The sequence below is a fragment of the Phaseolus vulgaris genome, chromosome 9, assembly GCF_000499845.2.
Source record: "Phaseolus vulgaris cultivar G19833 chromosome 9, P. vulgaris v2.0, whole genome shotgun sequence".
Classification (NCBI taxonomy): Eukaryota; Viridiplantae; Streptophyta; class Magnoliopsida; order Fabales; family Fabaceae; genus Phaseolus; species Phaseolus vulgaris.
Genome location: NC_023751.2, coordinates 33,776,410 through 33,800,266, shown reverse-complemented (window position 1 = coordinate 33,800,266; position 23,857 = coordinate 33,776,410). Strand labels below are relative to the sequence as shown.

Below are 23,857 nucleotides of genomic sequence, written 5' to 3'. Positions count from 1 at the left end.
CGATAAACATAATCAAAAGTACAGTAAATAAGTTTAAGAATCATAATGAAATACAATATGAGGATTAGAAAATTCATTTTCATGAGAAAGAGAAAGTAGAGTAGAAAATTTTTCCATATATTTTGTTGACTTTATAGAGGAAAGTCATTTATTGACTTTTCAGATGGATTTCACCTAGATTAAAATTTAAATTCTACCTATAATCAAATACTGGAATATTGCAAATGGATTTTTTTTACTAACGAATTTATAATTTTATTGACTATGATCGTTCATGATGAGAATCCAAACATGTTTTTATTAGAATTTGCAATGAGACAAATGAAAATTTGATATGATTCTTCTGTATGTTATGATGATATATAACACCTCAATAAAATTTATAGAGAATAAAAATAGAATATCGCCTATATGATCATTTTCTCAATTATTTAATATTCTTTAAATTCCAACCTAAAACAATCACATAGATTTCATATGGATATATACATCCAGGATATTCCATGAACATAATAACAATTGACACCTTCCGAAAGACCTGTATTAAGTAAGTTCTACCAAAGACTAACACCTGATCCAAAGATTACCAATAAATTCAAGAGAAAGGATCAGGGTAAGTTCAATACAACCCTTATCTTATTTGCTTGCTTTTACAAACAACCTCTAGAATTTTATCCCCTCAGACTCGATAAACTTCAAGATTTAAGGGGCTAATGCTAGTTATCCAAATTTAGTATATAGTAGAATCCACCAAGATTGATTACTAGATCTAAAGGAAAAACAAAGAATAAAGAATTTTGTGTAAAAAGATTTAAAAAATTCTTCTTACAAAAATGTTTGATAACAGTAAAATTTATAAATATAATATGACATAATATAATTTTTTAAATTGTTGTTTTTCAATAAAAAAAATTCTGTCTTCAGTTATAATTTGATGGAAGGTTGTTAATATATAGTTACTCTAATTAAGAAAATGGCAGAGAACGATCTATACTGTTACTAAAAATGCATAACAATCTTACATTAAATTCCTTGAATTCAAATAAATTAATTAAAATTCCTTTAATTAGTTTTTTTTTTTTCATCCAAATAAGAAGAATGTAATTTAATGTTTGTGTTGACAGCGTACAGTGTGAGTAGCATCTTCGGTCACGATTCTGGCATCTTATTAGAGATCCCACACTGCTCTGTCTCTTCCTTGTTCCTTATATCTTCCTTCCATTTTCTCTCTCTCTCACCACCAAATCTTCAATCCAATAGTACACACAGAGAAAGAGAGAGCATAAGAACATGAACGTGTTGGATTCTAACGTCGAAGCTCTAGCCTTCAACTACCTGAGCTTCGGTTTGCTCACTGCCCTCAACAACTTATGGGCCTGCCTCGCTCTTCTCACCGCCGCACTCAGCTTCTGGAAGATCCGATCCGCGGGCTGCCCCAAGCCCAACCCCGAGGCCCAACCCACCGCCGGGCCCGAACCGTTGACACCAAGCCAGGAGAAGACGGAGCCAACGCGAGAAGCGGTTAATGCTAACGGCGGCGCGGAGGAGGACGTTGACGGCGTGAGGAAGGGGAAGTTCACGGTGTATTACGAGGAGCACGTGCAATGCTCGTGTGAGATCGAGAACGAGGGGTTCGCGACGGCTTGGGAAGAGAGCGAGGGCTCCCAAACGGAGTGGTGGGAGAGGTGGGAGAGGCTGTTACGGTTGAGAAACGGGGAGAGTGAAAACGGGTGGTACACGCGGCAGGACGTGACGGTGCTTAACGGCAGCGTTGTAAGATTATGGGACGGTGGGTTAACAGCTTCTTCCGCCATGTATAAATGTCACAAAAATAGAAATCGTTGTAAGATTTAGGTTATGTCGTGAATTCTTGGGTTGGATTTTCCTCTTCCTCAAATATTATCGAGATTTGAGAATGTATGTACGTATGGTAATTTTGTATTGAAAATTTTGTTCATGAAATTATAAAATTAGGGCAATAAAAAATATTAATGTTGTTGTTCCACATTTGTGACTACACTTATTTTTTTACTACTTTTCTCAATTTAGAGATTATGTAATGCGTCGGCTTTAGTAAATGAGATGTGGGGAGTCTAAATGTGGAGAGTGATTTGGACTGCAGTAATTTAGAAGTGGTTGTCTTAGTTCAAGTGAAGATTTGGTCTTGGATTACGTCAAAACCTCTCTCTGGTTTGTTTGTTCTCTTTTTCCAGAGTGGTGTACCGAACCTTTGGTCTGTATCACGATGATTTCTTGAATTATTTTTTAGCTCAGATTGTTTGGATTGAGTTAGGATTGTTTTGTAATTCTAGGCGTCAGTGTTGAGTGTCTTAGGTATTTTATGTTTGGAGAAGGGTTGGACCCTGAAATGGTTCATATTTATTTATTTTTTATTGTCGATAAGAAAAAAAACTACTTATTTTATACAATTGCACGTTAAAATATATCAGTTTATAAATTTGGTTAATGTAAATTTAAATTTACTACAAAATTATTTCTCTTATCTAATTATAATCTGGTGTATTGTAAACAGATTACCACTTTTTCTTTGTAACGAAACTATATGCAAATTGTAAAGTTATTTTTTTTATATTTACTTCTCTTTATGCAAATATGAGTAATTGAAGATGTGGATGCAACATGGCCAAGAAAATGTGTACATTCTGAGCCTTTAAATTTCTCTTTCTAATAGGTACTGTTCCTCACTGGTCATTCTCATAGTGGTTTGTTGACCATGTGTTTTAAAAGGGGTGAAAAAAATATATATTTTGATCTCTAAACTATAGGTTAAACTTGGTTTTATTCTTAAATTTAATTTTGTAACGGTTAAACTTATGTTATCAACGTAAGTTTAAATATAAAATAAATAAATTAAATTCACGTATTTTCAAAATTTTAAAGAGCATAGAAACACATTTTCTCCTAAATTATTTTTTTGTGGTTATACGTCGTTTAATAACCATATGCGATAAAAAAAACGTCGTTGTATAAGACCAAGGCCAAGTGTTATGTTTGTGGTTCATTATTAGGGCTGATAGCTTCACACTCCCTTTTCAATAACTATTTTATTATAATATTCTTTCTTTTTTTGTTATAATAGAATATTTTATTATAAAAAGTAATTGTCAAAGTGTATGTGGATAAAAAAATAGTGTCCTTATTATTATTCTTAATCATATGCGAATATGCCAAAAAGTACAATAATTACTCTCATCCATTTTACATTACAATTTGAATTTAGGGAATAGAAAAGAAAAATTGGAAGCCATAAACGACGCGTATAGCCAACATGTGATATTGACGTATTGTTGTAATGGATTCTGTGATTGTGGTCAGCTGTGATCGTATTGCAGATGTAATGCGTGCTGAAAATTGTAGATATTTTAATTTAATTAAAAGAATAGTGTGTTAGATTTATTTTTCCATTATTCACATTAACTCTGGTTTTATATTTAATTGTCTTATTTTTGTTTATTTAACACTATTGCATACTGAAAACTTTATTTCATGTAAAGTCACCTAGAGTCACTACTAATCATTAGTCTTTTTCTTCACGAAAGAGATTTTATATATTTATAAACATCTTCAATAAGAGAGGTAGAGCTTGCAAGCACATCTTTTGTCCTTACATTAGTGCTTCAAGTTTCTAGCCTTTTAGGTAACACAATTTCTATTGCATTCAACTTTTATGCACATCACAACTTTTTCTTTAAACATCCTTTCATAGTCCTAACAACATTCAATTAGGATAAATTCTCATAATGAGTTATTATACCGTGTTAGAATCATCGTGGTAATCCATGAGTTGAGTTTGGTGAAGAGTAGATAGTCTATCAAAATAAATTTGTGTTATACATGTGTCTTTAATATTTAGAGTTCAACATTTACTTTTTGACATATTTTGATAGTTGTTGTTTAGATGTTGTAAATTATATAAACGGTTCTTATTTTAGTCATCTAAATATCTTTGTGCAACACATTTTACTTTTTCCAAAATCCAATAATTTTTTTTCTTGATACACGCTTAAAAAATATATGATTAGCTTACAAAAACTTAGTACTACTTATTATTATCAAAACCAAGAGTTGTCATGACAAGACTATATTGATTAAGGAGGATTAAATTCTCCATAATAGATCATTTATCCACCTATCAAATTGTATATGTCTTAACAACATAAAACGAAAGTTAAATATAATGTAATAGACATAAAGTGTCTTATATGGTAGTAAATGATGAATAAATTGGTTAAGTGATTATAATGATTTGCTTATCCCAAAATTGATTAGTAACAAATCTTAAAATGTGTCCAAAATTGTTTATCCCAAAGAAAATTAAGGCATCAACTTGTTAATAAAGCAATTTGAAAATGTAAGAATGTTGTCATGGTTGATGACAACATATATGTTTCTAGACCTAAGTACTCCTCTTGCAATGGGTTAGTTAGAAAGTAAAATGGAAATTCAAATATCCCCAACAAAGATTTGTGGATGTTTAATCTCAAAGTTAACATTTATTGTTATCTCTCATGCTAAGGCCAAGATTGAAAATAATTACATTTCTCACTTTGGAGTGAAAATATATTAATTCAAATTTAAAGGAATCCACATACTTATATGCATGAAATAATGTTGATACTATAAGAAAATTATTGAATAGAAACTAACTTTAGATATCAAAATAATTAGTTACTATTTGACTAAATTAGAGACCATTTTATAAACTAAAAAAATTATTCGTATTTAAAGTAGTTTCTATTATTAATAAAAAAATTATAAAATAGTTTATAAATTGGTATCTAACTATTAACTACCAATGTTTTAACTACTTACTGCTTTATATTCTAAATTTGTCTCTATTAGTCTTTTAGAGACTAAGTTAGAATCTAAAATATTAATAGTTAAAATTTGGTAGCTAATTTAGATATTAATTTGAAATCCATTTTATAAATTTTTATTAATAATAGAAACCACTTTAGATACGAATAATTTTTTAGTCTCTAAAGCAGTATCTAATTTAGTTAATATAGTAAATAATTAATTTTACCTTATTTAATTTTTTTGTATTATAAGTGCTCAAAACACAAAATTGATATGAAGATGTAAATCTTACACACGTTGATCCGAAATTAACTATATTTCAAGTATGATTGAGAATTGTTAAAAAATTGTTTGAAGTATCAAAGTAAACTAAGATTGTATGTTGCTTGCATGTTTTAAAGAAGGATGAAGTGAAAATAGAGTGAGAATCAACCTATGATATGGAAATGTGAAATTCACCCTTTATAATCAACTTTAATGATATCAAATAATAAGAGTGTAAACTTTATCCACTCATATTAAATAATAAGTGAAAATTTCTCTACAACCTTCACTTGACTTACTTTAAGCTTTTGATAAATGAAAAATAATCTCCAACCTTAATTTCAAGGAAGTCCTAAAAATTTATAGTGAAACAATACAAAATCTTGCAAATATTTAAAAGTTTAAGCATAGTATAAAAAATAGTAAAATAATCTCATAAAGACATATTTTACTATATGAAATGAATAATATAATTTTAACAAATCTCAAAAATATTATCTCACACTTTTTATTTGATTATTCTAATATTATTGTTAGTCTTTTAAACTTTCATCTCTAAAAAGAATATATATATATATATATATATATATAACTATTGTAAAATAGATTTTTAAATCTACATCCGAGATTTAAAAGATACAACATATTTAAAATATGTCATTTAATTGGGCTGGACGAAGTTAAGTGAACCGGATCATAAGTTTTTAAAATGCCTTTTTTAGTATAATTTTCAATTGTTTAGATATTTTAGAGTTTATTTAAAAATGTAATTATATATTAATTTATAAATAAAAGCAAACAAAATTAAAAATATAAAGTAAGAATTAAAACTAAAAAAAAATTAAAATAAGAAATAGCTAAATTATCGAATACTAAATACTTTTATAAAATTTTGATTATGTTGACTTGATTTAAAAATTAACGTATATAACGGTTACTCAATAGATAAGTGAAAAAGTTAGAGTGAATTAAGTTAAATTTAACTCAATCTATTTGAATTAGATGATCCAATTCTATAACCCACATATGATATTATGTTCCAGAACTTTCTAGGCGTCCAAACAAAAGACTCTAAATTATTAAATAATATACATAAGAATATAATAAAAATAACCAGAGCTCAAAAATAGGAAAAAACAAATCCCACTACATATCCACCAATAAGATAACATAATTTAACACTTTTTAAAAAGTAAGAGATATATTGGAGTATAAAATAAAACTTCTATCATAAAATATAAAATAAATGATGGTTAAAATTAATTTTCATCACACTGTTGGCTCGTGCGAATTATGTGGAATGGATCTAAACGGATCACTGAAGTAGATTAATGAGTTTGTTCCGCACTTTTTGATAGCGGGTTACGGGCCAGCGTGTATGGCCTATCCCACATTATCATTCCTAGTTAGAATATACTTCCATAAATCATTTGTATAACTACAATGTTTAACATCTTATTAACTTAACTGATTTTAAAGATATTACACATGTTTATATACAATAATATATTATTATTGTCAATGTCAAATATTGTTCATATCAAAGTAGAAAACAAAATGCATCAAACAAGACATTGAAACCATAGCCAACTTCTAAGATAAATTAATTTATTTTTTTAGCTAAGTGATAACATCAAATACAATTATTTTTTTTTTGTCTCCTAGTATCTTGCGTAACATAGTAAGAAACAAAATTGATATTATGAAACAATCTAAATAAATCTTTAATTGAAACTTTAGTAGCATATACCTATTTTTTTTCTTTGAAATAATCTTAATTAAGTGTGTACATCATGAATGAATATTTCAAGTAACTCTTTTACTAATTGAGCTTCTATTGTAGGAACAAGAATTAGAGCAGTTACATATCTAACTTCTTCAACTACAACTTTATCAAGTCATTTTGAATGATCATATTTATTGTTGTTCTTTTGGATACATTTTTCCAATTACCACTAGATAAGGAGAAACATCTCCAACAAATAACTTACACTGATATGAGATAAATATATATATATATATATATATATATATATATTTCTTTATTAGTTTTTCGTATTCAAATTGGTGCCTAGAGCCTTTGATTTGCATGAAGTCGGTCAAAGGTTCTAAGAGATTGGGAGGTCCGGTCTAATGAGTCTGTCTCTTTGATTCTATTACGGCTAGGTGGTTCGAGATTGAATATCTCAACCAATGTTTTGTATAAGGGTTGAGGTATCCCTGAAATATCTCATATTAATTCATTTGTTTTTTGTCTAGTGGGAAATTCATCTAAAGCTTCAATGAAGAATGATATGTTGGATTTCAATGTGATTAAGTTTTTTGGTATTAAGTTTTTTTAGGTAAAGTTCTTCGTCCTCTTCCTGTTAGATGAGAATTTCCTTCACCAGGCTGTGTTAAAATTAACACTAATGGGGCTGCTAGGGATATCCTGGTCTTGCTACTTGTGGAGGTATTTTTCGTGGGAGTATGGGAGAATTTATTGGTGCTTTTTCAGCGTTTCTTGAGGTTCAAACTACTTTGATTGTTGAGTTTTATGGAGTTATACATGCTATGGAGGAAGCTCAAAAGATGGGACTTACTAATGTTTGGCTTGAATGTGATTCTGCCTTGGTTTCTGTTGCGTTTATTGCCAGGACTAATGTTCCATGGATGCTTCGTAATCGATGAAATGCTTGTCTTAATTTCTGTGGGACAATCAGGTTTAGGGTTACTTATATTTTTCGTGAAGGCAATGTATGTGCTGATAAGTTGGCTAATTTAGGATTTATTCATAGATAATCATTTCATTGGTATAATAGACTTCCATCTAGTATGTTCTTCGAATTCTTTATGAATAGGTATAGTCTACCTATTTATCGTTTTTGTTAACATATGAGTTTTGTTCTAGTCTTCCCATATTTCTTTTTTTTTAAATAATATTTTTTTCATGTGATGACAGATGATTGTTGTTACTTAAGGTGTCAGCCTAAGATGTCAAGTTGCATAATGATGCCTATCATAAAAACTTTTTATAAAAAAAAAAATCATTCATTTTTTCTCGATAAAAAAAAGTCATCAATAACAACAAAATTATCTTTTGTGCTAATATCACCATGTGTTAAGTTAGAGGTTCCTCAATTAGATTAGGTTGTTAGAAAATCAAACTCACGCCCCATCTCATCAATAACTTGTACTTTTATATATTCATTATTTGTGATGTCAACCTCTATATTAAAATCTTAAATAGTTGATCCATTATTTTTTGACCCACAAATCCTTTGAAGCTAGGATGAGAAGTTGTTTCAAAGATTTTTTTGCATATCTAGACCAAAATGAATAAAATACACATGATGATGTGCCATGCCAATACTCATTATCAATATATCTTGATGGAAGATAAAAGTTCTATATGGATTTTTTCAACTAACATATCCTATAAACAACAATATTTAAATTTATATACATAGTATTATAATGAAAATTGTAGAACTTCGAAGAATAAAGTGATAAAAAACTTACATTTGATAATTAGTCTTTTTGTGATTTCTTAAATTTATTTACACTCTTATTTGTTTAATAATGATATAACAACAAAATCTACAAGTTATATTTCCCAACATATGAAGTAACTCATGGATTGCTTGTAGTAGAAATGTCCTAAAGAATTTCCCTCATGATAAAAAAAATATAAGAAATTTTATATATAGTATTGTCATATATATTATCAACCGACCGATACAAATGGAATATTTCCTATTAATAAAGCATTTATTCATACCAAATGAAAAATAGAATTTAATAATATAAGTGGGCTTCTTATTCAAATGGCCCAAGACCGTAGAAATTTAATTTGAAGGGTATTGAAGAAGGTGTTGTATGAGGAGACACACCTGCTCCAATTCACACACTTGTAAAAGATTCCTATAACATCAACCTCAATTATTATAATTATTATAGATACAAAGTCAAGCAATGTAATCGAGTAAAATATGAAACAATTTAATTTATTCCCACGAGCTGAAAAATTTAATTAATTTAGTTATTAAAGTAATACTCGTACCCGTAATCAATTTCTAACTATCTTTACTTTATTTGGTAATTAAGTTAGGGTTATCAAGATTAATCTAATTTCAATAGTCCAATGAGCTAGATTGAATTGGATTAAAATCATGGTATGAAAAGAATGACATAAATTTAACCCTGTTTAATAAATAAATGGTTCATATTGGACCGATCATTTTCTAACCTAAATATTTTCCCAGCATTTATTTAATTTTAATGTTTCTTTTAAAATTAGTGTAAGTCTAAGAAAAAATAATTTGCCCTATTGGTCCATCTCAACGGACTAATGGGCCGAGAGTGGGGCCGAGCCACCTAATTTAGAGATAACATACCAAATTTGAAATAGGCGAAAAAAAAAATACTAAGAGTATGGTTTGCAAAAGAATTTGGGCAAATTCGGCTAGTACCTCCATAAATTTTTCTGCATCTCCATGTTTTTTTTTTTTTAATTTCAATAATATCTTAGTGTAGTGGTGATAGTTATTTGTGATGATTAGGGTTGAATTTTGGTGGGTGAGGATTTTTGTACTGTTTTTATTGGTGATGATGGTGTTTTTATTTATTTATTTTTTATTTTTTTAAATCACCAAATTAAAAAAAAAATTAATAAGGTGTAAAAATGGAATACAAAACTTAAAAAATAATTATCTTCACACGAGAAATGTCGAATATAAGAAATGTTCTCGTCAACCCTCTCACACACTCAAATGATGGAACAGTTCTCTCAAACACTGAGATCGAAGAAAAAAAAGTGTTATGATTGGAAGTGAGGTATTGAGTACAGGTGCAACCGAGGTTATTTTAAAAATTAAGATTATGCTTCATTTAAGATTATTTTTTATTTTTTTTAAAAGTTAAAATTACAATTATTACGGAGGTGAGTGGAAATATATTTAGGTGGAAGAAAATTTACCAAAAATTTGAAATGAAAGAATAACGCCATAATATTTTTAATTTTAAAACCCAATTTAGTCTATTCTTATAATTTCACAAATTATTTTAATATTTTACTCACTTCAATAACGAATTTAATTATCTAGTACAATTTTAAGAGTTCATTTAACTTATCATATATGTTTTAAACATGATTTAAATAGTTTTAACAACCAATTAGTTTAACTTACTCTTCATTTGTGATTCACTATCAAACTTCATACGATATGAAGTTTGTTTCAAACATATTTTGTTGTTATTGTAATTTTAACTTCAAATAGTTAGTCATAAAAGGGGTGATCTTAACCTAACTTTCATCAATAAAGAGACTTAAGTAGCTACATTAGGTATATGCCTTCAATTATAATCCAACATTGTTAATGATTGATAGAGTCACACTCAAAATTCCACAATTGGATGGATCTTCGGCTAATAATCAAAACCGCTAACATTTTAAAATGTGAAGATTAAAATTTTAAAACTAAAGAACTAAAATTAAATAAAAAGTAAATTTATATTTTAATGAAAAACTTATTTTATTTCCTAAAAATACGTATACGAGAAAATCTACACACGGAATTTGTAATGGATGGAAAGTGTAGTTAGTTGGCCATGGGAAGTGCAATTGTTTAGGTATCTTATTTCGGGTAGACGACGTAGATTCATCATCTTTGGGTCGAACAACGTCATAAATGTCCGGTATTTGTCCCTCGTACGGCTATTTCTTTCTGTATTTCTCTCTCACATCTTATTCATTTTAGAATAAACTTATTAAAAATTTAAAAAGTAGATTTCATTTTTCTTTTCAAACAATGGGAAGGTATAGAGTTAGGATTCTTAAATCAAAATACGAGTTTAGAATGGTCTATAAATCAATTTGGGTCGAACAACGTCATAAATGTCCGGTATTTGTCCCTCGTACGGCTATTTCTTTCTATATTTCTCTCTCACATCTTATTAATTTTAGAATAAACTTATTAAAAATTTATAAAGTAGATTTCATTTTTCTTTTCAAACAATGGGAAGGTATAGAGTTAGGATTCTTAAATCAAAATACGAGTTTAGAATGGTCTATAAATCATCATCTATTTGGCTTGAAATTAAGCAGTTTTATTCTACTGTACTTGACTATACTTCTTGAACTTTTGGTACATGTTCTTTTATTAATTTATGGAATGATAAATGGTGTTCTCTACTTCTTTAGCAAATATTGTAGGGTTATCTGATGGTGTTAGCATTTTGGATACAGTCTCTCAGTTTTGGACAGGTTGTGATTGGAATATTCTCTTATCTTTACAGCAGATGCCTCATTATTTTAAGCATATCACAGTCAGGGAGGAACAAGATATTCCTAATTGGATTCTAGATGAGTCTGGTCGTTTCTCTCTTAAATCGGATAAGACTTTTTTCTTAGAACCAGGAGTTCCCTGTGGTTGGGGTAAATTCATTTGGTCCTCATCTATTCTGCCTTCCAAAACTCTAGTACTTTGAAAAGTTTTCCATGGACGGCTTCCTACAGATCAACATATTCATAATAAAGGTTTGCATATATGTTATATGTGTACGCTTTGTGAAAAGCGTGAGAAATCTATTCAACATTTATTTTTTTAATGTTCTAATGCCTTGCATATTTGGAGTTGGGTTCAATAGATTTTTCTTATTTCTCATTTCTCTAATAAGGATGATCTTCTTTCTTTTATTAAGAGTGGGGGTAGTCCTTTGGTTAAATTGATTAAGTTTGTTGTGATAACTTTTTCTATTTGGATGATATGGCCTATGAGGAATTATGCTAGATTTCAGGATAAGATTGAGGTTTCTAGGGCTATTTTAGTAATTAAAGATTTAATTTGTCTCGTAGGTAATTCGTCTAAAGTTTCAATGAAGAATGGTATGTTGGATTTCAACGTGATTAAGTTTTTTGGTATTAATACTCGTAGTGGTAAAGTTCTTCATCATCTTCCTGTTAGATGAGAGTTTCCTTCACCAGGCTGGATTAAAATTAACACTTATGGGACTGCTAGGAGCATCTTGTTTTGCTACTTGTGGAGATATTTTTCATAGGAGTACGGGGGAATGTATGGGTGTTTCTCTACGTTTCTTGTAGACTGCTATGGTTATTGAGTTTTATGGAGTTATACATGTTATGGAGGAAACTCAAAAGATGGGGCTTACTAATGTCTTGCTTGAATGTGATTATGCTTTGGTTTGTGTTGCATTTACTGCTAGGACTAATGTTCTATGGATGCTTCGTAATCGATGAAATACTTGTCTTAATTACTGTGGGAAAATCAGGTTTAGGGTTTCTCATACTGAAAGGAATGTGTGTGCTAATAAGTTGATTAATTTAGGATTTATTCCTAGAGAATTATTTCATTGGTATAACGAACTTCCATCTAGTCTGTTCTTAGAATTCTTTATAAATATGTATAGTGTATCTATGTATCGTTTTTGTTAACATATGAGTTTTGGTTTTGTCCCCCAACAATGAGAAATGTTTATTCCATCTTCACTAAAAACTCGTGGGAGAATTGTGAAAATTTACCTTGACGTTGTATTGATGGTTCAGAATAATTAAAATTCTGACCAATATCAACGGCCATAAATAAACTCTCAGTCCAAATTGAAGTAAAAGATATTTAGTTATTAATAGATGAATTTAACGAAATAAAAAATGAGTTTGTTTATTACTACTTCAAATTTTTAACCTTAAGATTTTATTTTCTAGTATTTATGATTTACTATAAAATCTATAGAGAATCTCCCTCTAATTTAGAAGTTGATTTTTGATATTGTATTAAGGAGAAAAGCGTTTTTTTTTTTTTTTTTTTTTTTATCAGCAAGAGAAAAGCGTAAGTTTGTAAGAGTGATGTGAAGTATTTTGTCTTCTCTCAAAGTCATTCCAAAAATGAGTGAACAGCATGCATGTTGTGAAGAAGGAAAGCAGGAAGAGAGGTTGTGAATTATTATATGTGGTGAGTGAGTTCTCCATGCCAATTATTAGAGGCACCACCCAGTACTACTAGCTTTTATTATGAACCCCACATTCAATTCTCAGAAAGAAAGATGATACCTGCTTTTCAGGAATGCATGGCTACCTAAACCCACACTTTCACGTGGACTTTGGGTCCCTATTATTATACACATCTCTGCATAATTCTTCTGCTGCTAAAAACATTTCTTTTTCCCAAATACATAGAGTGAGATCGTCTTCTACTTTCTGGATAATCACCAATTGTTCCAAAATTACTATATATCAAAATATTTTAAAGGTTTTTTTTTAAACTAACAATATTACTAATTTTAATTTATCCAATATATTTGTTGGAGATCTCACATTGACTAGAGATAAATACATTTTATACTGTAGAAATAAGTACAAGTCGTAATTTATGAATCAATTTTATAAGATTGAATTAAGCTTTAAAATCCACTTTTTAATATGGTATTAAAGTCATTTAGAATCTATTATAACAAGAGTTTGTTGGATGAGCATATCAGGTCACCGGACCGCTATTAAACCACCCTTGAATATATATAGTCTCATATAATAGTTCGAAGCCTCGATATAAGGATATGAGAAGATTTGTTGGAGATCTTACATCGACTAAAAATAAGAACATTTTATAATATATAACTGAATTCAAAAATCATTTTATGGATCGATTTTATAAGATGTAGTTAAACTTAAAGTTTAAGTTTTGTTAGAATTAAATATTTTTTAAAAAAATTATAATACAAATTTTTAACTTTTAGGTATATCTTGCACTCAGATATGTCATTTTAATAAATATTTCAATATCATATTCTAAACCTTAAAATGATAAACACAAGCATTATTAAACACAAATAACATATATGACTTATAAATAAGTAGAAAGAGCCAGAATTTGGAAGAAGAGAAGTCATAAAAGAAGTAGAGATCTTAAATAATATATATAAAGTCATACAATATAAGAATACGTTATAGAAATAAAAATATAGAGTAAAGACAAGAATTATAAAGAATAAAGAACATGAAATTTTTAACCTAATTGTACAGCCATGGCTATCGACATAGTAGGTGTATGAAACCACATGCTAACTTTATCGCTACATTTAGATTGCTTTTAGTAGTCTTAAAATGTGGATAGGTAAATGTCTTTTGCATGTGTGTTCATCAAATAATGATAATTACACTTGCATGCATGCTTAAATAATAATAGTTGCTAATCCATTTATTTTTTCTAATGGGGTCAAATAATATCCTATATTTTGCTTATAATTGTCTCATCAGTGGAGTTCTTGATGTTTAAAATTTGTCTTACATGATCTATCACTTATAATGTTGCTATAATACTTCGATCAACCCAATTTTTCTTATACTTAGCATTTGTATTTGATGATTTTGTTGGTTATTAATTCAGATTTTATTATCCTTAAATTATTTTACCGTTATATTGCATTAATGGTCAATTAGTATTCTTATCTTATAGCTTCCAGTAATTGTAATTTTATTATATATATGATTGAGTAAATCAAAATAAATAAGATCAATTTTGCAATTTTGTACAATTAAGTTCAATCAGTTGCTACAACTTTTTACCTTCTCTTATTTTCTTCGATTAGTTCCTATGTATTTTTTCGAGTGATGCAAGATGACTTTTCTTCCTTCTCATTCCTTTGATTCAAAATAATTTCTTAACTTTTTCAAATATTTAATTCATTCTTTCCAATAAAGTTGTCTTCCACTTGCTCATATGCCTTTCAACTCTTAACATCATTTTCATGCCCTACGTCTATGTCCTTCTTTTGATTTGTCACCTCTAAATAATACCATTTTTTAACAAAATTTCTAAAATACGATGTTTCATATTTAAATATTTTTCTCTTCTATCATTTATTCTTTTTCAATTTTCTCACCATTCAAATATATTTGAATCATCCTTAATGATAGCCTTTATAAAATCCACCCCTAAATAGTTAAGATGACCTAGACTCTGTATTACAAAAGTTACCATTTCTTATCAAAGTTTAAGTTAATATAATTAGATAACATAATTATATAATCTAGGCTTAATATATGATTAAAGCATTGAGGAGGTAAACAGGTTTATGAAGATAAAGTAAATAATTAATATAAATAGATTAAGACTACTATTAATATTATGCATTTATTATTTTATTAATAAGTTGCATGAGATTGGTTTTGCATGAGATGACACACATGGAGAGAGTAGTACAAATATTTATGAAAGGGAACATTGAGACCATTAGAGGAATGAGACTTATCAATCTAGGAACAAAGGACATCTCGATCTAGGAACAAATTATTTTTAATCCTTCTAAGTGTACTCATCAAGATTCTTTATGCACAAATATTGAGAGTTTGGATGAGATTAATATGTTCTACAAGAACTTAAAGAAAGATAGATATGTATCCACTTAAACTCCTATTTATGTAACAAAAAATATAAATCATATCTTAATTCTCTTTCTAGATTCAACAGTCAATAAAGTCATATATAGATGTGGCAAAATGGATTAATAAATTTGTGTTAACTTTATTACAAGTACACTGTGATTTTTAAGCCTAGTTTTATTGTTGACAAAAAAAACCCAGTTTAACCTTATGTCGAGTTAACGAACCATTTTGATATCTTTTAAAAAAAAAAGTAAAAACATTAACAAAAAAATGTAAATAAAAAAATAAAATTTAACTTGTAATAATAAAATTAATTTTAATTTTGAATATAATTATATATATTTATAGCATTAAAAAAATCATTAAATAACATGTAATTTTAGATAAAAATATAATTAGTTATTATATTAACTAAGTTAAATATTATTTTATAAATTAAAAAACTATTGGTATTTAAAGTTGTATCAGTCAAGGTCGGACGAACCAACATCACCCTAAATCAGGGGCGTTCGACTGGCCAGAATTAATGCATCAAGGTAAAGTAAGAAAATACGAGATAAATCATGTAATTTCATTTAAGTTATGATACACGTTAAATACAACCCATCAATGATAGAGCTCATTACAAACTCTATAAAATAAGCATGTTATACAATAATAAGACACGTTTTAATCAATATATTAACTGTACTAGACCGACTGAACGACTCAGTGAGTCGGCCAGTACTTGGCCCATACCGTCACCCAAGTAATAAAGAGACGGTCGCATCGTTACACGTGGCCGACCGACCCATAACGTTCAAGTCAAATGTTGACCAGATTAGCAAGGCTAATCCATGGTTAAGGGTGGCTTAACACAACCCTAAACACAAACCAACTCCCTTAACCTGACCCAACAGTGAAGGCTAATTAAGGTAATATAAAAAGCACGCATTTCAAGAGAAATGTATGTCATTATCTATAGTACTCTGACACCCGAATACTGACATCCTAACTGACTTGAGCGTTGGAGTGCCTCCTGCAGGTACCATCCCCGTCTGTGAAGCAGGACGGTCGAGACGAACGAAGCACATCAGGAAGTGTGAGCGTACTAAAGAGTCTAGAGAGTATCAGGCCAACTGAGTACAAAAATATGAGTAATCGTTCTCTAGGTCCCCAAACCCGTTCGAGATATTAAAGGATACAAATACCAGAGTTATAAGGATCCTAATATTAATTGGGTGTCTTTTCTAATTATCAGTTGTTTCTCTTTATAGAGGAGAATAATTTGGTGTCTTTTCTAATTATCAGTTGTTTCTCTTTATAGAGGTGAATAACCTTTATTTTGTCTTGTGTGTTATGATTCTATTATTTAATTATTGATTCTTTTCCTCTTTAGTTAAACCTATAATGAGTGTACTACTTGTATATATTCAGACCATTTGTTTTGATTTGAATAACAAGAAAGAGGAGATACTCATTTTCATATCCTTTGTCTTCAGTTTACTCTTTTGTTCATCTCTGTTCTTTTTTGTTCATCTCTATTCTATTTTGTAATACGAGAACATTAGCTACACTCAAATATTGAACACTTACTTCATCGTTGAATCATCTTTTGTAAGTGCACTCCTAACTGAGAACTGAATATCGAACACGAAAAAAGTAAGAGAGGAAAGCACGACCGAGGGAGAACATTCAATTGTTAAAGGCACTAACATACATTTTAGCTATTATTTCTATGGCCGCTAAAAGTAGAGATGGCAATGCGAGCTCGCTCGTCCCGCATTTGGCCCGCCCTGCATAGAATATGCGAACTGATTTTACTGGTCTGCGCCACATAAGGGTGGGTCTGTAGGCCAACCCACATAAAAAATATTGTTTTTAAAATAATAAAAATTAATTTTGAATAATTTCTTTTTATTTAGTTGAATTAGGTAAATGGTCTCACAATATTATTCTCACAACACATGCATAATAAGATATGAGTAAAATTTCTGAAATGTGAAATTTAGAAACTTTTGAGACTATAGAATGTAAAAGTTAAAATTTGTATTTTAGATTATACCATATTTCTTCAAAATAGATATTTGTATTCTATATTATAGAATTTAGAATGAATAATTTTAGAATATAAGATTATATGAAAAAAAAATAAAAAAAATATATATATATATATATAAATATAATTTTAAATTATTTGGATTATGGGAACTAGTTCATCTCACCCTACATTTGATCCACGTGGGACTGTAGATTATATAGAAGAGACATAAAAAAAAAAAACCTCCCACCTTTTTTTTAACGAACTAGTCCACACAACCTCTCCGCTTTCTCATCCAAACTAAAAGTTATCAAAAAGTTACTGTTGTCGATTGTTTCGAGTAAGAAAATACATTTCCGAGAAAAAAAAGTTAAAAAAACATGGTTTGGTCAATAAGAAATATATATTATTTTGATAAAAGAGAAGTAGAATAAGAATGAAATATAAAGTAATAATGTTAGGAGATTATGTAATTTTAAAAAGTTATTTATTTAGATTTATTTTTATTAGCGATATTTTACTATTATTGTTATGATTTATTTTTGTTATTATAATAATATAATATAGGTTGGAGGGAACAGTAGGCAACACTGATGCGCAGAGACAAATACTCAATACATTTTTTGGTAAAGAAGAAAGAAATAAAAATATAGGGAATGGAAGAAAAAAAAGGTAAAAGATAAAAAAAAATAGAGGTTACTTAGTTAAAATAAATAAATAACAGAAAATAGATATTTTATTAAAAAAATAAAATGAAAATAAAATATATTTATTATTAATATTATTTATTCATTATTATAAAAAATAAATATGTAAAAAAATTACGTTATTTCATGGTCATACACCATTAATTATATGGAAATTCACTTTTTAAACAAAATATATTTTTATGATATAATTGACTGCGTTGTATTTTTAACATAGTTACATTCAGCTTGTTTCAACGCACGTCTTGGTTGAACATGTGGACATTTTTTTTCATGCAGTCTCGCAATTTTTTTTATTTGATTTTTTCACCCAATTTTATTTACCTAATTATTCATATTCTTCTATTTCCTTTTTTTATTTTTTTTTCTTTATCTTTTATTTCTAGCCTAACAAACACACACTGGTGTAGAGATGATATACCTATATATTATTATTGTATTTAAAATTAAATACTTTTGAAGTTTAAAAATATCTTTAAAATGCACATGAGAAACTTACGAATAAGTGGATAAAAAATAACTTTTTTTGATAAAACATTTGGTGCATATGTAGGTAGTAGCAGTGGCGATTTGACCTAATGTGGGGCAATTGCTATTCATGAAATGCGATGAAATAATGAATGCAGAGATTGCACATGTCCTGTTCCCAAATAATTTTAAATAATTTGATGAAAGTGTTGTGATAAAACAAACTGTATCATTTAAGGGTACAGCACCAACAATTCCTCCTCATTCATCTTTTGTCAACACGCGTAACTCACTCATTATTTTTCAACCCTTTCGCTTTGGCTAGTTCTTCGGATTCCTTATACCCCCGACTTCAGAGTTGCAATTAGGGTATTAATTGGATTTTATTTTTCAAAATTTCATATCTAAATTCAATTAAGATTAAATCAAATAAATCAAGCTTTATGTTAAATAAAATAAATCAACTAGAACCAAAACCTAAACCAACTTGTTCTACCTAGCGCATGAACATGTACTAACACAAGATTCGGTCCGTCTCACACCACTTGGATTCAGCCAACCAAGGTTTAACTTAACATGAGCTTATTTTAACTCAACTTGACGGGACACATGTAGACTATGGTTGACATGACCCTACCTTGACCTAGGCTGACTTAACCTAACTTGAGCTCGGGTCAATTTGGTCTGACATTTCTGGTTGACTCGTCTTTACTTGAGACTGACATGAATCAACCCAACATAAACCTAAGTTAATTTGGTTCAATTGAAGTCTTCCTCAACTTAACCCACCTTGGGTTCATCTTGGTTCGACCCAGACCCATCTTAGCATCAACTCGATTCAACTTGATGTGGGCATGTCCCTGACTTGGCCTAATGTGGACCCTAGTTAACTCGGTAAGATGTAGACTTAGGTCGACTAAGCCTGATATGAACCCGTGTTGTTTTGACATGAAGTGGACTCAAGCTAACCCAAGATAACATGCTTTCTTAGCCTTGTCTAAACCTAATTCATGTTGGCCCAACCTAAGCCCCTGCTAACCTAGCTCGATTTGGGCCTTTGCAAACTTAGTACAACTTTGCCTCGCCCTAAGATGGGCCTATCTTGATTTAGGACGAAGTAGGCCGGCCTAACCCGATTTGTTCATACTTGGACTCAACCCAACTCAATCTTATTTAAACTCATTTAGACTCAACCTTACCGGCATTCGACCTAACCAAACATTACCTATGCATTCAACATAACATTGTTTTGTCCCAACCTAACTTGACACTGGTCCCACCCGACCTTGACCAACCTAGGTTTAACCTAGTCCAATTTGATTTAAACGCAACCTGACTTGGATTTGAACTAACGTAGCTTGAATTTGGTGTGGCCCAATTCTATTTCTCATAGGCTTTGTTTGGCCAACCTTGCACGACTTGGACTCAAGCTTGCTCGATCTTGCATGAGTTAAACCCAACTGAACGCGATCTAGCCTTACCTAAGTCTAACTAAACCTAACATTTCACAAGTTGAATTAACTTAAATTCATCATGATTTTAGAATTTTAAAATCCAAAATTTTATCCATTGTATATTTGATCCAAATCCTATTAAAAAAAAAAACATGAATTTGAATTTGACATAAATACATTAAAATAAGCTTAAAATAATATAGATTTAGATACTTACAAATTGAATTCGAGTATTTAGATTGTTTGCGCAAACCTAATTTGGTTCATAAAAAAAAGAAAATTGGAGTAGATTGATCTATATAAAACTTGTGATTTATCGCTACATAATATTTAAGCTTGCAAGCATGTGAACGGAATCACATAAATTTTAAAAACTAAAAACAAATTAACAAAATCTTTTGTAATTTTTATTTCTAATTTAGTATATATATATATATATATATTAAACAATTAATTCCGATTCTTTTGCAAATATACAATTAAAAAAAATACTTAAAGTTTAACAATAACAATCAATTAAAATTAATTGTTTAGATTTTTTTAATCTATATTTTCATCAAAGGAATAATGGTTCAAAAATTAAATTAAAAAAACTGCTTATTTATATAAATATAATACTACATATTTAAAGTTAATTAACCAATAATAAACATACTTAAAATGTTTTTGAAATTCCTTATTTATGTAGTTATCTTAGATCCTCGCTAATATAAATAGATATGTTAAGCCTAAAAGGAACCTAATTATATCTTCATCATGTTTTTCATGTAATTTAATGTATTACTAACTAATAATGTGTTTAAATCTTTTATGGATTCTCATAAAACATATCGAGTTACTGAGGTAAAAAGATGATGTCGACATGATGGACATTAGTATTCCAGTAGTAATTATAAAAACTTCTTACAAGCGTATCATTTTATTAATAATTTCTTAATGTAATTTTTTTTTATACAGGCCTACTTAACAATATATAACAAAAATTAATAAAATCAAAGTATTAAAATTAATTTAAATTTTATACTAGATTATAAATCGAACAAACTTTAAATATAACGTTTGGATGTAGTAATTGGTGAGAAATGGAACCCCACGTACATGATAAAACGGTCATTGTAATTTCAAGTTTTAAAAAGCAATACTCTCACCACCCTAACACAAACACAGCTATAAATACCAACAAATTCCACCGCCCATACAGCTACAAACACCACAACACAAAAATCCCTATTAATTCCCCAAAATCAAAATCATTCTCCCATTTCCCAACCACCAGCACTGCCACACCTCACTCTTCTTCACTCACTCTCTTCTTCCAGATCTCGCTACAATGCAACTCCAAATGCTTCTACTCTTCTTTTTCTTAACATCTCCAACGCTTTTCACCACCGCAGCACAGAGCAAGCCGCAGGATCTACTCCGATCATCCTGCGTCCACGCGCGCTACGCGCGTCTCTGCGTCCGCACCCTCTCCCACTACCCGGGGCCCGCCAATACGCCCCTCGACCTGGCCCGGGCCGCGCTCAGGGTTAGCCTGGCCCACACCCGCCGGACCTCCAAGTTCCTGCACGCGCTTTCCAAAGGCGGCGCCGCCGCCATGAGCAAGCGGCAGCGCTCCGCGCTGCACGACTGCACCGAGCAGATCTCGGACTCCGTGGAGCAGCTCCGGCGGAGCCTCGACGAGCTTCAGCACCTACGCTCCGAGACCTTCCGCTGGCAAATGAGCAACGCACAGACGTGGGTCAGCGCCGCCCTCACTGATGGCGACACTTGCCTCGACGGTTTCTCGGGCAATGCCAGGCCCGACGTCAAACGCAGGGTCACCGACGTTGCCAAGGTCACCAGCAATGCTCTGTATATGATTAATCGGCTCGGTCAAAGTAGGACTCGAAAGTCCATGCCCATGCACAGGCCCAGGCCCAGGCCCAGGTCAGGCCTCACCATCTCTAAGAATTGAATGGATAGAAAGAGGTATGGGAAATGGAGGTAGCAGGTCAAGTAAAGTACCTGAAACTGTAATGTCTAGTTATTTTATTAGGTAAAGCACCGTGTGACTCCTTTTTTCTTTTTTTGTGTTTCTTCCTACAAATAAAATTATGTATATTACTATATATAATAATAATAATAATAAAAATAATGTTATATCTTTATCACTTTCCATGGTGAATTCACATGTAAAAGTAGTATCTTTTGGGAGAAATGTTTTCTTTTATCAGATAAAAATAATTAAAAAAAAAGAGAGATGAGAGTGTAAAGTTGGAGGTGAAGCTACTTGGTGTGGTAGTTCATGAAACTGTGATGTCTTTGAGTGTATAGTCTTTATAAAAAGGTTCAAAAGGTTTTCTTTTTTTATCTCAACATTTATTTAAAGTGATGTGCAACTTTAGTCCTCCTCATTATTTGGATAGTGAAGGATTTAGATTTGGTATTTCTCTTATTAGAATGTAGAGATTAAAATTATATTGAATTTTTATTTAATTAAGATTAATATTTCAAATATAAAAAAATATTTTGTTAATAAAATTAATTAAGCCAAAGTGCATTTCATGCAGGCATATAAAAAGAAATGCATGTGAGTAATCTATATAAAAGTATAAGATCCTTTTGAAAAGAAATTAAAGTGAAACTGAATTTTAGACCTTTTATAGGGTTAAGACTATTTGTAGCTCAGAGCATCATCGAAATCCATATTTTTATTGACACTGTGTTTGTCTACCGTAGTTTTCTGAAAATTATATTGGGTTGGGTTATGATATTTTAACTGTTTCACTCAATAATATAATAAATATTAATATTTGTAATAAAAATAATTAATTTTTTTAATAAAAATATTAAGAAAATATAAAATGTTAGATTTTTTTTTAAACTAAAAAATTTATAAATTTTTATAAATAATTAAAGTATTAATATTTATTGAATTGTAGTTAGATGTAAAATAAACATTTTTTTGAAATATATTAGATAAAAACATCCCACTTAGAACGTATGATATATAACATTATAAAAATAATATATTAATCAAAACACGTAAGATATTAATAAAGTATGAGCTTTCAAAGCAAATATATATTAGCATGTTCTTAGAGAAGTAAAGAAAATAACTCATATATATATATATATATATACTTTTTCATAAACAAAATAGAGGAAGGTTTTGAGCATCATAGCCCATGTGGGTTGAGTGGAGCATATCATATGATAGTGGTTGTGCCTGGAAAGGTAGGAGTGTTGGTTGTTAAGACCTAATTTATCTTAGTACTAAATATCTTTTTAAGTAAAAAAGTTTTGATGCTTATAAATATAATTAAATAATTGAATTAATATTTTTTTATATATTTATGAGTCCTCTAACTCTTGTTATGTTTAATAGACTACGTCACATATATAAGAACCTTTTAATGTTATCTTTATCCTATTATACAATTTTATTTTCAATTAAATTATCAGTAATAAATATGTAATCTAAGTTATATGAGTGTCTATGCGTGCATTATATTTATTTACAAAGAATTATCTCTATTTACAACACGAAGCCGTAGATATATTTGTGCAAAATTTTGAAGGATAACATTATCAAACGCATAAAGATTATTTCCCATGATAATTATCTATATGAAAACTTACCTATAGATTACACAATGATAATCATCTCTATGAAAATCTATATAAAGACAAAGTTGTTAAATGTTCAAGTAAATAAAGAGAGATTGTCCAATTAGAGCATTTAGTTTAGTTAGAAGTAGTG

At 29.6% G+C, this 23,857-nt stretch overlaps 2 protein-coding genes across 2 annotated transcripts; both read left to right on the top strand.

Annotated features, from left to right (window-relative positions):
- The first annotated feature begins 1,124 nt into the window (after window positions 1–1,124).
- Window positions 1,125–2,005, top strand: LOC137822618 (uncharacterized). The gene has a single exon (XM_068627530.1). The coding sequence runs from the start codon at window positions 1,291–1,293 to the stop codon at window positions 1,852–1,854; it is 564 nt and encodes a 187-aa protein (XP_068483631.1). The 5' UTR covers window positions 1,125–1,290; the 3' UTR covers window positions 1,855–2,005.
- A 19,211-nt stretch (window positions 2,006–21,216) lies between these two features.
- On the top strand, window positions 21,217–22,262 carry LOC137822028 (pectinesterase inhibitor 3-like). Its single transcript, XM_068626908.1, has one exon. The coding sequence runs from the start codon at window positions 21,443–21,445 to the stop codon at window positions 22,067–22,069; it is 627 nt and encodes a 208-aa protein (XP_068483009.1). The 5' UTR covers window positions 21,217–21,442; the 3' UTR covers window positions 22,070–22,262.
- Window positions 22,263–23,857: the final 1,595 nt, after the last annotated feature.